At 34.4% G+C, this 15353-nt stretch overlaps 1 protein-coding gene across 6 annotated transcripts in view; it reads left to right on the forward strand.

The window, feature by feature from the left end:
- The window catches only part of USP34 (ubiquitin specific peptidase 34), a 223009-nt gene that overhangs the window by 128425 nt on the left and 79231 nt on the right, over positions 1-15353 (forward strand). For 5 of the 6 annotated variants that reach the window (XM_061155228.1, XM_061155230.1, XM_061155226.1 and 2 more), the window contains 8 exons: positions 1135-1261; positions 1358-1505; positions 8472-8572; positions 8794-9003; positions 13017-13142; positions 14032-14154; positions 14275-14358; positions 14872-14958. In XM_061155228.1, coding sequence (XP_061011211.1) covers positions 1135-1261; positions 1358-1505; positions 8472-8572; positions 8794-9003; positions 13017-13142; positions 14032-14154; positions 14275-14358; positions 14872-14958 — 1006 coding nt within the window. The remainder of the gene's footprint in view (positions 1-1134; positions 1262-1357; positions 1506-8471; positions 8573-8793; positions 9004-13016; positions 13143-14031; positions 14155-14274; positions 14359-14871; positions 14959-15353) is intronic. The other variant, XM_061155229.1, reaches the window with a different exon arrangement.

Genomic DNA, 15353 nt, shown 5'->3' on the forward strand with positions numbered 1-15353 from the left:
TTCCTTACCTTAAAAGAGTAAATAAAAATGTCATTTTCTCAAAGATTGCTGTTTCTAATTTAAATTTGCCTAAACATTTATAAAATGAAAATATAAAGTAATTATTGCACTTATATATTCCTTATATTAAAAGAGTAAATAAAAATGTCTTTTTCAAAGGATTTTCTTTTTAAAAAAGAGATAAGGTTATAATCTTAACAGTGGTTCTCAACCAGAAATGATTTTGTTTCCCAGAGAACATTAGGTAATTCCTGGAGACATTTTTGATTATAACAGCTTAAGGGAGAAGGCAATGTTACTGGCATATAGTAGCTAGAAGACTGCCAGATATCGGTAGTGCACCAGATAACCCCCTCATTACTTAAGAATTATCAGGCTCCAAAAGATAGATTACTCTTTTGCTCATAGAAGGTGGACATTGGATCACATCTTGGAAATCAAGTACATTTATTTGCTTATTTGCCCTTTTATTCCAGAATTGGTGATGAGTTTAACATTGATTTTTTTTTTTCTTAAGTAAATTGAGGTACCCTGGATCCTGTCTTCAACTGAAAATCAGTTAGAAAATAAATATTTAGTGTCTTGCTTAATTCCCTGTCTCCTCTGACATATTAATCTTTATTATTCATTTTATAATTTTAGCAGTCATGGAATCGGCTTTCAAAATTGTTAGGCTGGTTTACATATATTTACTGCACTACAGTTCTTTCTTTGAAAAATCTTTCCTAATATCTTTTTTCTTCCTTTGAAAATAGGATTGACAGCTTACCATTTGACTTACCAAGATTAATTTATCTCTTTAAATTCCTCCTGTCTCTGCTACTCCCCAGTCCTCCCTCCGTCTTGTTAAAAGCACACAAAGAAACTCCATAATATTCTTAATGGGCCTTTTTTTTCTTTTTTTTTTGGTAATTTTTCTTGGAAACTAATTATTAAGGCACTCTGAACTATATTTACACATTTGAGTTTGATTCAGTATCATGAATCCAAACTTTAAAATTTAATGTTGTAGGGTAAATTGTAATGTATTGGACCCTTTTGTGGGCTCTTTCATTTTGTAAAATAGCAAAAGCTTCTGTAGCATTAAAATAGTTTAAAATGATATCCTTCCTGTATGTGGTTTTTGTGTTTTAGGTTTGCATATCATCTCAGACAATGGCAAATTGAAGGCACGGGTATTAGTAGTCATTTGAAAGCACTGAGTGACAAACAGTCCCTGCCGCTAAGGGTTGTGTGCCAGCCAGCTGGACTTCCTGACAAGGTAGTTACATAGTTTTAGTTTCCAAATTAATAACATTTCCCAGTTCAAATATATGTTCTTTTTGTATTTTTAAATTGGTTGCATCTCATATTTCAGATGACTATTGAAATGTATCCTAGTGACCAGGTAGCAGATCTTAGGGCTGAAGTAACTCATTGGTATGAAAATTTACAGAAAGAACAAATAAGTCAACAAGCTCAGCTTCAGGAGTTTGGTCAAAGCAGCCGAAAGGGAGAGTTTCCCGGTAAGTCCATCAGTTCAAATTTTTCTGTTTTCTAGGTTCTATCATACATTGACTTCAAACCTTTACTTGTTTAAATAAAGACTATGAGCCATGTTCATGACTCCTCCCCTCCCACCCTTGATATGGTGCCATCAATTCCTAGGCAAGAGTTAGTAGTTCTCTTTTTCCTTTTTCTTTAAGATGTTATTTCCAAACACTTGTACTCATTTTTCTCAAAAAAAAAAAAAAAAAAAAATCTCCTTTTGTACGTTATTTGATAAACATTGTGGGAATTAATAAGTTTGTGTCCATACACTACCTAGAACCCAACTTTGAAAGTGAAAGTGTTAGTTGCTTTAAGTCGTGTCTGACTCTTGGCAACTCTGTGGACTGTAGCCCTTCAGGCTCCTCTGTCCTTGGGATTTCCCAGGCAAGAATACTGGAGTGGGTTACTTCTCTAAGTACCCAGTTTTACTCAGTAGTTTTTTGTTTTTTTTTGTGTTTCTTTTGCTATTTTGACATATTTTTTGAAGCATATGAAAACAATACATCACTGAGTTCCCACCTATGCATCTCCCCTTCCCTCCAAAATAGTATCATATTAAGGAATTTTCATGTGGGCCTGAAAGGTATATTTGATTACTCCCTTTTAATGTCTTTACATAGCACATAAAATAGGGGCTATTCAGAGGAGCAACCAGAAAAACTGCTACATTTTACTTACAGGTTAAAGGTCTGAATTATAACAGGCTAAATATATATTTTAAAATGCTTACCTGGTAATGTCACTTTGATTGATAACATTAGCAGAAAAAAATCTTAAAGTTTTAAAAGCTTCTTTTTAAGACTTTTAACTTGCCTGTGTGCAGAGTGATAATTCTTTGGTATCTTTTAGTAAGGAGCCAACAGTTTTACTACACTGTGCTTAAGATGAAAGCACATGTACATTTAAAATATATCAGATCCAAAAGCCTGCATATAAATATGGATCTGCACGGTTCAAACCAATGTTGTTCAGAGGTCAGCTATGTAGTTAAAACGCAAGTATAGTAGCATTCAGTTTATACTCTTCTATATCTTGTTCATTGTGCTTATTAGAGAACATTCCATATAGTTAAATATAGAAAGTTACATCATTCATTTTAAGATCAATATTGTCTGTAGTATGGTGGTACCATGATTTATTTTACCTGTTCTCTATTAAGGGATATTTAAGTAGTTTCCCTTCTTTTGATTTTATAGTATTGTGCTATGACTATGACTACGAAGTCACTCAGTCGTGTCCGACTCTTTGTGACCCCATGGACTACATAGCCCACCAGGCTCCTCTGTCCATGGAATTTTCTAGGCAAGAATACTAGAGTGGGTTGCCGTTCCCTTCTTCAGGGGATTTTCCTGATCCACAGATCAAACTTGTGTCCTGCATTGTTTATTGTCTTGTCTTTCCTTCTAGAATACAAGCCCAACAAGGGCATCGACTTTGTATTTTTCTTGTTCACTGTTATACAGAGTATCCTTAATACATACATTATCTGACAGGAGTTGGCTAAATACCTAGTTATGGAGTTTTCAGATCAAAAAGTATATTTTTGTTACATTGCAATATATATAAAGAGAATATGAAATGAGTAATAATAAAATGAACCACCAGTGCACCTACCACCCAGAATAAGGACTGGAACATTATTAGAAGCTAGTTGTTTGTCCCTCCCTGATATCATTGTTTCCTCTTCCTCTTAACACTATCTTGATTTTTTTTTTTAATATTCTTTATAGTTTTACCTCCAATATATCTATTCCTAAAGGATGTATTTAGTTCTGTGAAACAAAAGCACAGAGAAACTTGATGGATTAAGGAAAAAGGGAGTATGGTCTTGTTAGGCAAAGGGTCACTGAAGAATGCAAGCTAAAGAAGGTATACTTTCATCTCTTTAGTAAGAAGTGAAAGTATTAGTCACTCAGTCGTGTCTGACTCTTTGCAACCCCATGGACTGTAGCCTGCCAGGCTTCTCGGTCCATGGAATTCTCCAGGCAAGAATACTGGAGTGGGTAGCCATTCCCTTCTCTAGGGGATCTTTCCAACCCAGGAATTGAATCCAGATCTCCTGAATTGCAGGCAGATACTTCACTGTCTGGAGCCACCAGGGAACCCCAAAAGATGTGTATAAAGCCTCATTGAAGGTTCAGTGGAAAAGTTCTCATGGTTAGGTCTTGGCACAGTGAAGACATATCTTAGAGCTATGAGGTTGACAAGATGCTGAAATACTCAACAGAATAGGCTTTTCTTTTTCTGATCTTTTCATTCAAAATGAAATTTCTTCTCTGAGATGATAGGACTTGAAGGTGAGAGTAGAAACTTGATAGTCTGGGTAGAGATCAAGATTCTGGGCCCAGTTCACTTTTGCATTCCTTCCTTAGAGATGGTATTGTGAAGGTAGCAGAGATTTTGGTCTCTTGGCCCTCAGGAATACGTTTTTCTAGTCACACTGATCCTATCGATTGTTTTCCACATCTGACTCCCAATAGTTGGCTTTCCTTTATCATCTTCCTTGTAATTCTTTGTCTTTCTCATGTGTTGACTATTCTGTTTTCAATATCCCATACCTTCCTTATTGGTTCACTTTTTTTTTATTTGACTGGAATGTAGTGCAAGTTGTCCAGTAATTTCTTGAGAGATTCTTTGAATGATAAAAAATATATTTCTGATACTTTAAATGGTAATTTGGCTGAGTATAGAATTCTAGGTCAGAAATAATCTTGTTTCAGAATTTTAGAGGTATTAATGAACTTCGTGGTTCTGTTGCTCTTTCAAATTCTGAAGCCATTTTGATTTCTGGTAGCTTTTACACATCCTGTTAATATTTTTTCCCCATTTCCAGAGCTTATTGAACCTTCTTGTGCCTGTTTTACAATAGTATGCCTGAGTATGGATCTATTTTCAGCAACTGTAATGGGTACTTTATATTCAGAGGTCCCTTTTAGTTTGACAACTTGTATCTTTTAGTTTGGGGAAATTTTCTTTAATTACTGATTTTCTGTGTCCTATTTTATCATTTCTTTCTAGAAATTCTTTACATTCATCTCTTGGACTATTTCTAATTTATTTATCTTTTCTTTCCTATGTTTCATTTCTTTGAGTCTTAGCTCTGAGATATGTTCTCAACTTTATTTTGCAGTTTTTTTGAGTTTTTTTCATTTTTGTAGTGGTGCTTTTAATATCTAACATCTTTTTTTTTGGTCCTCAGGATACTCCTGTTATCTTGAAGTATTTTTTTTGAGAATATTGATGTGTTTTGCCTTAATCATTGGATCTTTAAAAATCCAGAGTGACAGTGTGAGCATTTTAATCAGAGTGCTTAGCTAATTACCTAATTATTTTCTGTTAACCTTATCTCATCTTTTACCTTATGTATATATACTATTCTGGCATTCTTCATTCCTTTTGTGTAGATTTGAGAAATTTCCATTTATCTTTTTTCTTTCTAATAAATTTCGCTTAAAAATGTTTATATTGCAGATCTAGTGATGAATTTTCTCAAGCTTTTATTGTTTGAATAAAAAGTTTGTTTTGCCTTCATTTTTGAAAGAAATTTTCACTGGATATAGATTTCTAGGTAAAGAAATTATTTCTTTTCAGAACTTTGTGAAAAATTTCCAATTATTATTTGGCTTGCAGAATTTGTAACTGAAAGTCTCTCATTTTTCTTATCTTTTATATACAGTATGTTCTTTCTAACTGTGCTTGGTTTTAAGTATGTTTCTTTAACATTGATTTTCAGCAGTATGATTATTAATGTGCCTTGTTGTGTTTATGTAGTTTGGATTTAGTTCAGCTTCTTAGGCCTGTGTATTTGTAACATTTATCAAATTTGAAAAAGATGAGCAATTATATGTTTTTAAGAAAAATTTCCCCTTTAGTCTCACCATAATTTCTGGACCTCTGATGAAATTTAGCAGTGTTCGTGCCTTATAGATCACTGAGGTGCTGTTCTTTTCATTTTTTCCTTTCCCTTTTCTTGTTCTTTTCATTCTCTTTCTACCTCTTACTTCACTCTTCTCTTTTCCTTCTTTGTCAGGTGTTGATCTTGTTCCTCTGCCAAATCAGTGTAAATAAGATTATAGATTATAATTTTGTGTCTGCTTTAGGGTTTATCTTTTTCAGATCTTGATGGTTACTGTAAGTTCATTTGATTGCCAGCTTGCAAACCTGTATTATCTATTCCCTTTTTTCTCTGTCAGATAGTTGTAGAATTGTAAAAATTTACTTCATTGCAGTTCCAGAGGCTAAAAAGTAGATGAGTGTTGTTTAACATAGCATCATAACCTAAGAATTTTTAAGATTTCCTTTTCTTGTTCCTTCCTTGTTTGTTGTTTCCAATTCGTTGCATTAAGATAATGAATTTTTAAAAGATAGCAACTTTTTTCAGAACTGTTAAGGAATAAGCAATTAGGTTAAAAATCCTCTCAAAAGTAGTGGAAGATAGAAAGCTGCTCAGTTAACTCTAAAAACCAATTTACCAATTATAATTAAAGGGAGTACACAATGTATAAGCCTAACTCATATATCAGGTAGAAACCTGAATCCTAAATAAAGTACTAGCCATCTTAGTTGTATTTTGGAGCAAAGTCATGCATGCTTAGGGTATTTAGAAGGAAACAGGAAGCAAGTCAACTCTATATTGTCTTACAAATCCAACACAACTAAGGATATTTTATCAACTGTTGTAAAAAGATCGTTACAGATTGTATTAGATTATCTCAATGACATAGAAATTTAATAAAAATCTACCAAAGTATTGAAGGTTTAGTATAGAATTTCTGTTCCATGTAGTAGCTCAGGTTTTTCTTGAGGATTTACTTTCTGCTAAATAACTGATTTAGATAAAACAGTATCAGAAAAAGGAACTCAGTGATAGTTTGCGGGTAATATAATGATGAATAGGAAGCGAGAGATATCAAGTACTTTGTAACAATTTTTTAAAACATTATTTAGGGTACTGGGTTTTTTTTTTTTTTTGGTCATGTGGCTTTTTTTTTTTTTTTTTTTTTTTTGTCATGTGGCTTGTGGACTCTCCCCAAACAGAAATTGAACCCAGGGCCACAGCAGTGAAAGCGCTGGATGCTAGCCACTAGACTGCTAGGAAAGTCCTTAGTGGGTACTCTTCATTACTGTGTTTGTGTAATATATGAGAATAATACTTTGCAAGATATATGAATGAACACCTGAATAAGTGGTTATACCTAGCATTTCTGTGTACAAAATATGGTAGAGATGCCAAATTAATTTCTTTCTTAATATATTTTACCAAAATCTGAATGAAGTTTTACTTTAAATGGGATGAAACTACTCCGAATAGTAAACTGTGTGAAGAAACAAAACAATATCTATTATAAGTTCTGAGAGGTTAGAAGGATAATAGATGAATTTTAATATTAGCTAATATGCATTTAAAAACTACAACATTATGATCTCTTGAAGAGTTGTGAAGTAAATCACAATAGGTAACAAAGAAATAGTCTTCAGGCAGAAAGAAAAACCCTGTTTCTTTCTAATAATCATGATGAATTTAAAGTCTTTTTTTACACACACGTGTGTATACACACACCCAATAAACTACAGGAATATTCAGAAGATTCAGGGTTGAATATTCATCAAACCACTGGGAGGACCAAGGTTTCTAGGTTTAGAAATGGCAAGAAGGGTAAGAATCATAGATTTAGCTCCACAACAATTAGCAATTTTATTGCACAGCAGTTACACTTAAGGAAAATAATTGAAATGGATCTTACTAGAGGAACCCATTTTCCTCACCAGAAATATTTTCTGATAGAATTTTCTTGAGTGGAAGGAAAATGTGTTTTTAAAATGTTGTATGTCATTATGGAAAGCAGTAGTCCTGCTTCACTCATTACTGAAAGTAGTTGTTTTTGTGCGTATCCAATAGAATCTTCCTACATTAAGTTAATAAAATTTAACAAGACTTAAGTTTATTCATCAGCTATTTCATCATTTTATTTAATTTTCTTCTATCAAGCATTTTCTTTAAATTTCTCTCATGGATTAAACAGTAATTTGAATACCTGCTGTTCTAATGTTGGGAATACATACCTGCTTCTGGAACTGGTTTTTTTTTTTTAATGAGAGACAACTTTAATATCATATCAGATACTAATAAGTGCTATGAAGAATGATAAAGCAGAGTAAGGGGTTAAGAGTGAGATGCAGCTCTTTAGATTTAGGATGAAGGCCTTTTAGAGCTCACATTTGGTGAAAAACTTGAATTATGGAAATGATCCATATGAATTTCTGGGGTGGAGCATCTTAGACCTGAGATGGGAACATACCAGTGCTTTAAAGAAAGAACATGCTTGGGCAACTAAAGCATATTTTGGTACGGATGATGGTGGGAAATGAAGATGTAGGCAGCAAAGAGGACTTAGGCATTCTAGAAATGAATTGCCTCAATCTATTGAGGTCATTGAATTTACTGTAATGTAGAATGTTGTAGCTCATCTTTTTTCATTTCATGCCAGAACTTTATGCTGTCCTATATTCTATTTTATGTTGTTTTGATGGGTAATAATCGTGAAGAGAGAACTGGATCATTTTAAATACATGTTGATTACTTGTGAACTAAAGCATTAATGAATCTGAGTCTCACGTATTGCTGAGGGGAAATGCTGTAGGTTCTCAGAGAGCTCTGTAGTGTTTTTTTTTAATTGTAAATTTTTCATATTATTAAGCAAGCAGAAATTGATCTAATTAGACTGGTGCTAAAGGAGGACTTTCTTAGAATTTCTAACTGCCTAAGGCTAACCTCGGACAAGCAAATTATGCAGGAAGCATGCCTAGCGCCACTTCCACTTTGCTCGAGAATTATATTTAAGCTTAATGTCCAGTGGAATTAATTGCTATAACCATGTATTCATGTTGGCAGATAAATTAACTCTTAAAAAAGTTGACTTTCATTTTCTGCTATTTTTAAGGAGGCCTTATGGGACCTGTCAGGATGATTTCTTCTGGACATGAATTAACAACAGATTATGATGAAAAAGCACTTCATGAGCTTGGTTTTAAGGATATGCAGGTAAACATAAATGTGGTTTGAGTTTTAATCATCTTTTGACTTAGAGTCAGTAGTTGTTTAGTTGAGGTATAGTACAAAATCCGTTCTTAACTGCTTATGTTAAAATTGTAAGGGGAGTTATTTTCTACATCACAGATTTATTAAACCAAAAACTTACATGTCTAACTATATGTTGATTTCCCCCCCCCCCCCCCCCCCCCCTGTTGCTCCTGTTTTTATAGATGGTATTCGTGTCTTTGGGTGCACCACGGAGAGAACGGAAAGGGGAAGGTGTTCAGCTGCCAGCATCTTGCCTACCACCCCCTCAAAAGGACAACATTCCAATGCTTTTGCTCTTACAAGAACCTCATTTAACTACTCTTTTTGATTTATTAGAGATGCTTGCATCATTTAAACCACCCTCAGGAAAAATGGCAGTCGAAGATAGTGAGGTGACTATATCATTTTATTTTCACAAAGTCTTGTTTTGTCTTTGTTGAGTGGAAAATAATTTTCTCAGTAATCTCTTAAATATCAATAAAACCAAGGAATCCATTTATTGATTCATTACATATTTAAGTGCCTAATATCCCAGGCATGCTGTTTTAAGTACTATTATACAAGGATAAAAATAGACACAGTTTCAGCCTTCATTGAATCCAGTGGGGAAAATGGATAATTGCCATGCCTAACAGTTTCAAGTAAACTAACAGATAAACAGTTTTAGGTAGACATAGTTGCCATGACTTGACATTAAGAGACTGGTGATAGACAAAGACCCATGAAATTAAAAGATGGCTTGCTCCTTGGAAGAAAAGCTATGACAAACTAGTTAGCACATTAAAAAGCAGAGACATCACTTTGCCAACAAAGGTCCATATAGTCAAAGTTACAGTTTTTCCAGTAGTCATGTATGGATGTGAGAGTTGGACCATAAAGAAAGCTGAGCACTAAAGACTTCCTGCTTTCGAACTGTGGTGCTGGAGAAGAGTCTTGAGAGTCCCTCAGACAGCAAGGAGATCAAACCAGTCAATCCTAAAGGAAATGAACCCTGAATATTCATTGGAAGGACTGATGTTGAAGCTCTGGTACTTTGGCCACCTGATGTGAAGAGCTGACTGACTGGCAAAGACCCTGATGCTGGGAAAGATTGAGGGCAGGAGGAGAAGGGGGCAACTGAGTATGAGGTGGTTGGATGACATCACTGCCTCAATGGACATGAGTTTTGGCAGACTCTGGAAGATTGTGGAGGACGGGGAAGCCTGGTGTGCTGCAGCCCACAGGGTCGCAAAAAGTCTGACATGACTGAGCAACTGAACAACAACAACATTTATATATTACTAATGTTTGGTCAAGGAAGGTTTCTCTGAGGGAGACCTCAGCTTTCAAGATGAAAAGGAGGCTACTCAATGAAGAGAATGGAATAACTTGGATAGAGTAGACTGATTCCTGAAGTCCTTGATAATAAGAAGGAGTTAGTCAGGTCTGGCAATTGTTTGGGAGCTAGTAAGTAGAGTGAGGAGGGTAGTGGCAGAGTGAAATGAGGGAAATGAAATGAAAAGGTAAACAGCCAAGCTGGCCATTGCAAGCTGTTTCCAGTTCACTGAAAATGGACAGCATTGGAATGGCGTTTTGTTTTGTTTTCAAATTTTATTAATTATCTATATTTATTTATTTAGAGTCTTTGTTGGTGAGCATGGGCTTTCTCTAGTTGCAGCAAGCAGCTGGGCTGGTCCCTAGTTACAGTGCATGGGCTTCTCATTTCAGTGACTTCTCTTTTTGTGCAGCTTGGGCTCTAGGGCCCTTGGGCTTCAGTAGTTTTGATACACAGGCTTAGTTGCCCTGAGGCATGTGGAATCTTCCCGAACCAGGGACGGAACCCATGTCCCTTGCATTGGCAGGAGGATTGTTAATCCCTGGCCCACCAGGGAAGTCCACCATTGAAGTATTTTAAGCAGAGGGAGAGACATATATCTTAATTTTCCTTAAAGGTAATAGATTTGTTTGACAGGGATAGAAAAACAATAAGGAACCTCACGTACTAGCGTGGAAATAGTACATGGAGGAAGAATTGACTTTATTTGGGTAGAAACCAAGACAATACTGTAAAGCAATTATCCTTCAATTAAAAATAAATAATTAAAAAAATTTGACTTTAAATACCATCTTTTTAGTGATAACTCTCAAACTCACTTCTCCAGACCAAACCTGTTCTCTGAGTTCCAAACTTAAACATTGAATTGCTTACTTAACACTTCCGCTTAATGTCCCACAGGCATCCATTCTCCTTCACTGAAATGGAATCCACCCAGTTCCTCAAGTCAGAAACCTGGACTCCATTTCTTTTCTTCTTCCTGAACCCAAGTCTATCCCTCCTCCTGATCCTGTCTGCCACACCTGATGTTTTGACCTGTTGTCCTCTTAATTTATTTTCACTGCCACCATTCTATTTCAGGGGACCATCTTTCTTGGAAGAATCATCATTTTGAGATTGGCAGATAAAATAGTGGTGCCTTTATGACTTTTCTATGTTAGGCTAACAGAGTTCTTTCCTGAGAATGTTAAGTGGCTTCTTTCTACATTTCCAGAATGTATTTGCTCATGAATTATCAAATTGAGTCATCTGTTCCCCATAATCTGGTTTCTCTTGTGGTGGCACACTCTTAAATTCCCAAGAAATCCCCTTTTTATTCAAGCAAAATAATCTTGATAATAATAGATGTCCATAAACCTCCATTTCCTTACCTTTAAATTGTATGCCATATTTAATGACCTTTTACTTCCTGTCAGTGTTGTATGGCTAGTTTAAAAGTAAAAGATGATTATAAGAACTTCCTGCTTTTTTGAGAAGGGTGCTAGTAGTCTATGAAGTGTGTTATGGGAGCATAACATAAGGAGGAAACAAAAATTTGAAAAACTGGGAGCATGATTATAATGTAATTAAAATATAAGGACAGAAAGACAGATTGTAACCCATACTACAAAAGACCTTAAGAGGTTTTTATTTATATTAAAATGGATTGTTATTATCATGGAAGCTTTTAAAGCAACAAAAAGTCACAAAGTTTAGATGTTAGTTTGGAAGATCATGTTAAGAGAAAACCAGAGGTAGGCGACCAGTTAGTGGCCCGTTGTAATTGACGATGTGAGGCCTAAGCCAGAGAGAAAGCATTCACTTTTGGACAGATAAGTTATTGAACACCGTGACCAGTGTGCAGCTGATGGAGTGGGGTTTCTTTGTTGCACTAGATCGGTTCAGTTTTGAAGAGGATTACCAAAAACAGTGGATTTTTACTATGTATGACGTTGTGTGGCCTTCTAGTCACAATGTAGATCATAGTCATGTACACTTGGGGAGTTTTTTCCCCCTCTAGATCATGTGTTGCAGAGTTTAGTCTCTTCCTTGTTTCCCTCCCTCTCCCCTTCCTTCTCTTTTTCAAACTGAGTGTTTAAAAGGAATGAATTCTAAATTACTGAAGAACTGTCAGTGCCTTGCCTTCAACTAAACTAACAGTATTAACTTGGGTTGCTTCTCTTTTTCATTAGGTCTGTGTAAAGCAAAGTTTACCTTGAAATTCCATCTCTAAAATTCTCTTACCTTCAAAGTACATTAGCTTTATACCATTATACAGAATGAACTGAATTATTTTTTGTAGATGTGTAAGGGTATTCCTTTGGCGTGTGTTAGGCTAGGTGAATACCTCAAAATCATTATGTGACAGCAGCTAATAGTAGAATAATGAGTACAAACTCATACTCTGGAAAATTCCAGAACTGTACATTTTAGCTTTCATTGTTTGTTTACCTCCTAGGGTTGTTCTTTAATTAAAAAACAAAACACAAAACCCCCAAAACTTGCCTATTACATTGTTGTTTTTGTTCAGTTGCTGAGTCGTGTCCGACTCTTTTTTTCTTAATACTTTCTGTAATATTGTTTAGCTTACTGTTATCTCAGTACCTTAGAGAATTCAAATTTAACAAGTGATAATGGAAAAAAAGTAGGTTTTTAAAAGTGTTTGCTTTTCTTTTATCTCTGCTTATCTGCGATTGAAATATAAGGTATGGATTAGGAAAATAAGAGAAACAGGTGTACTCTTTCCCCAAATTAAATATTAACCAGCTTTTTATCATTCTTGGAATAGTGGCCTGCAAAGAGGAGATAGGTGATAGTCTGATTGAAATTTACTTGGATGACTTCATAAAACATTTTCACTTCTGTTTGAAAAGTTTTTCTGAGGAAAGTGGCCAGAGTTGCAGGTCACTTTTTCCTAGAAAAGTGTTCAGTAGCAAGTTGAAAAACCACTGCTTTGACATAACTAACTTTACTGTGTAACAAATGGTTTATTCTCAGTTTAAGATTTTAATATATTATAAAACTTAATAGTGATTCGATGCAGATCGAAATTAAGTTTAGATTTAACAAAAACTGATCTGTTTTGATAAGCAGTTGTTCTTATTTTTGTAGAGCTTAAGATGTGAAGAACTTCATCTTCACGCAGAAAACCTTTCCAGGCGTGTATGGGAGCTACTGATGCTTCTTCCTACATGTCCTAACATGTTGATGGCATTCCAGAATATCTCAGATGAACAGGTAAATTCACAAAATATTTTTACTTCCCTGGAGGATGATACCAGTTTACATTTCTACTGGTAGTATATGAGATTGGTTATTAGCCTGTAACCTCAGTAAAATTTTGCCCATTTAATAGGTTAAAAAGTGCCACTTCATTTTAATGTTCATATATTTTATTATTAGTGAGCTTGAGTAATATGGGTTTAGTACAAGGCAAGGATGGTCTCTAAAATTATCTCTGTAAACAGTAAACTTGCCTTTATATTAGTGTTTTTTCATACTATTGTATGTTCTGAATATTGCTTTGTTTTTGACAACAAAGAATAATGTTTAGAGAAAATACATATGGTTTAATGATATTTGTATCAGTGCTTGTTTTGGCTGCTTATACACGGCACTGGTAGAAATAGAGAAAAAGGGAGGCAAAGAAATTTAATATACATTAATATTTCCAGAGGCATGACCTTACATGTATTAAGTATCAAATATCTTTGTAAAGATGTCTGTTAAAATTAAAGATTATTTTTAAAAGTTATATATATAATAAGGGGTTACTTAGTGGAGTACCAAAAGAACACCTATTGAACTAACGGAAAGACAATGTCCTAATGTTATACTAATGGTTATCTATGATTTGGGATGTTGTTAGGTGATTTTTCAAGACTCTGTATTTTGAATGTAAGTTTGTGTATTTGTATATGACTTTTTAAATGGGTAGGTGTCACAAAATGTTAAATACACACTGTACTACTGTATCCTTAAAAGTTGACACATGCAGTTAAGCTGTGTGTTTTTCATTCAGAAGATGGTGAATTACCTCAACTGTTTTGGAGGATAACATATATTTTTTTCCTATGCTGCTATTACATACATTTGAGAAACCTGTATTTTTCTTTCTTAATTTAAGAGTAATGATGGACTTAATTGGAAAGAACTGCTCAAAATTAAAAGTGCTCACAAGCTGTTATATGCCCTGGAAATTATTGAAGCACTGGGAAAACCTAACCGAAGAATAAGGAGAGAGTCAACGGTGATTGCATTTCCATTATCATCATCAAATGTTTGTTTTCTATCTGGAGCAACATTCCAGAGTACATTATCTTTTAATCCTCCTGCCACCCTTCCTTACTTATTTTTGCCATTCCCACAGGGAAGTTATAGTGATCTTTATCCAGATTCAGATGATTCAAGTGAGGATCAAGTGGAAAACAGTAAAAATTCCTGGAGTTGCAAGGTTTGATTATACATGTTTTGCAGTGTCTTGGTAAAAATAATTGATCTCATGTACCAAAAGTAGGTACCTTAATTATTGTTTTAAAGTAACGTACCATTTAAATAAAGCATGATTTTTAAATTATATATTACTTTAATCACATTAATTAAACTGAGATTATTTAAGGCCCTGGTGCTTCTGTTTTTAGCACTTATTTTTTTCCTTCATTAGAATACTGTGTTAGGACATCCCAGTGCCTGAAATTAAATGGTTAATGGAATACAAAGATATGTATATAGATTTTTGTAAGAATCTTTTTAAAAAATTCTTGAAAATCAGCTGGCTGTTGTTACTTTACTGTATACAAGTTATATTGGTTATTTAAGCCAAAGAATAATTTCCTAAATGAAAGATACGTAGTATTTTACTTACACACACAGACATACACACACATCCAGTCACTGAATCAAAAAGCAGATTTTACTGCATTATATAGCTGCTTTCCTCTTACTGTACTCTCGCAATTGCTTACAGTTTGTTGCTGCTGGAGGACTTCAACAGTTGTTAGAAATTTTTAATTCTGGAATTCTAGAGCCAAAAGAGCAGGAATCCTGGACTGTGGTAAGTGAAAATTCACCCTTTGAACCAGTTACAGTAGCTGATTGCCACTTCCATAAGCCAGATCCATGAGCCACTTGCAAGTGTAACTTTTGCTGCAAACTTTATTGTAGTAAAGGAGTGTGGTATACAGTAGAAATAAATTTAAGGAAAAACAAGGAATCTGGTGAGCTAATTATGAGTAAGAGTTCTCAGAACTCTGTAAATTTTAAGTGCTAATATTAATGGTGCTGAACTATAATTCATGAACATTTTTTCATTAACTTGGTAAGTTAAATATTAATGTTTATATAGTCTTAAAATTTGGGATGCTTTTTAAGAAACTTGGTTTGTCTTTAGTTTTTTGAAAATATTTTTTTTCTTTGTTTTGACCATTTTTTTCCTTTAAGCAGCCGTAC

Source organism: Dama dama, chromosome 11, assembly GCF_033118175.1.
Source record: "Dama dama isolate Ldn47 chromosome 11, ASM3311817v1, whole genome shotgun sequence".
NCBI classification, from domain to species: Eukaryota; Metazoa; Chordata; class Mammalia; order Artiodactyla; family Cervidae; genus Dama; species Dama dama.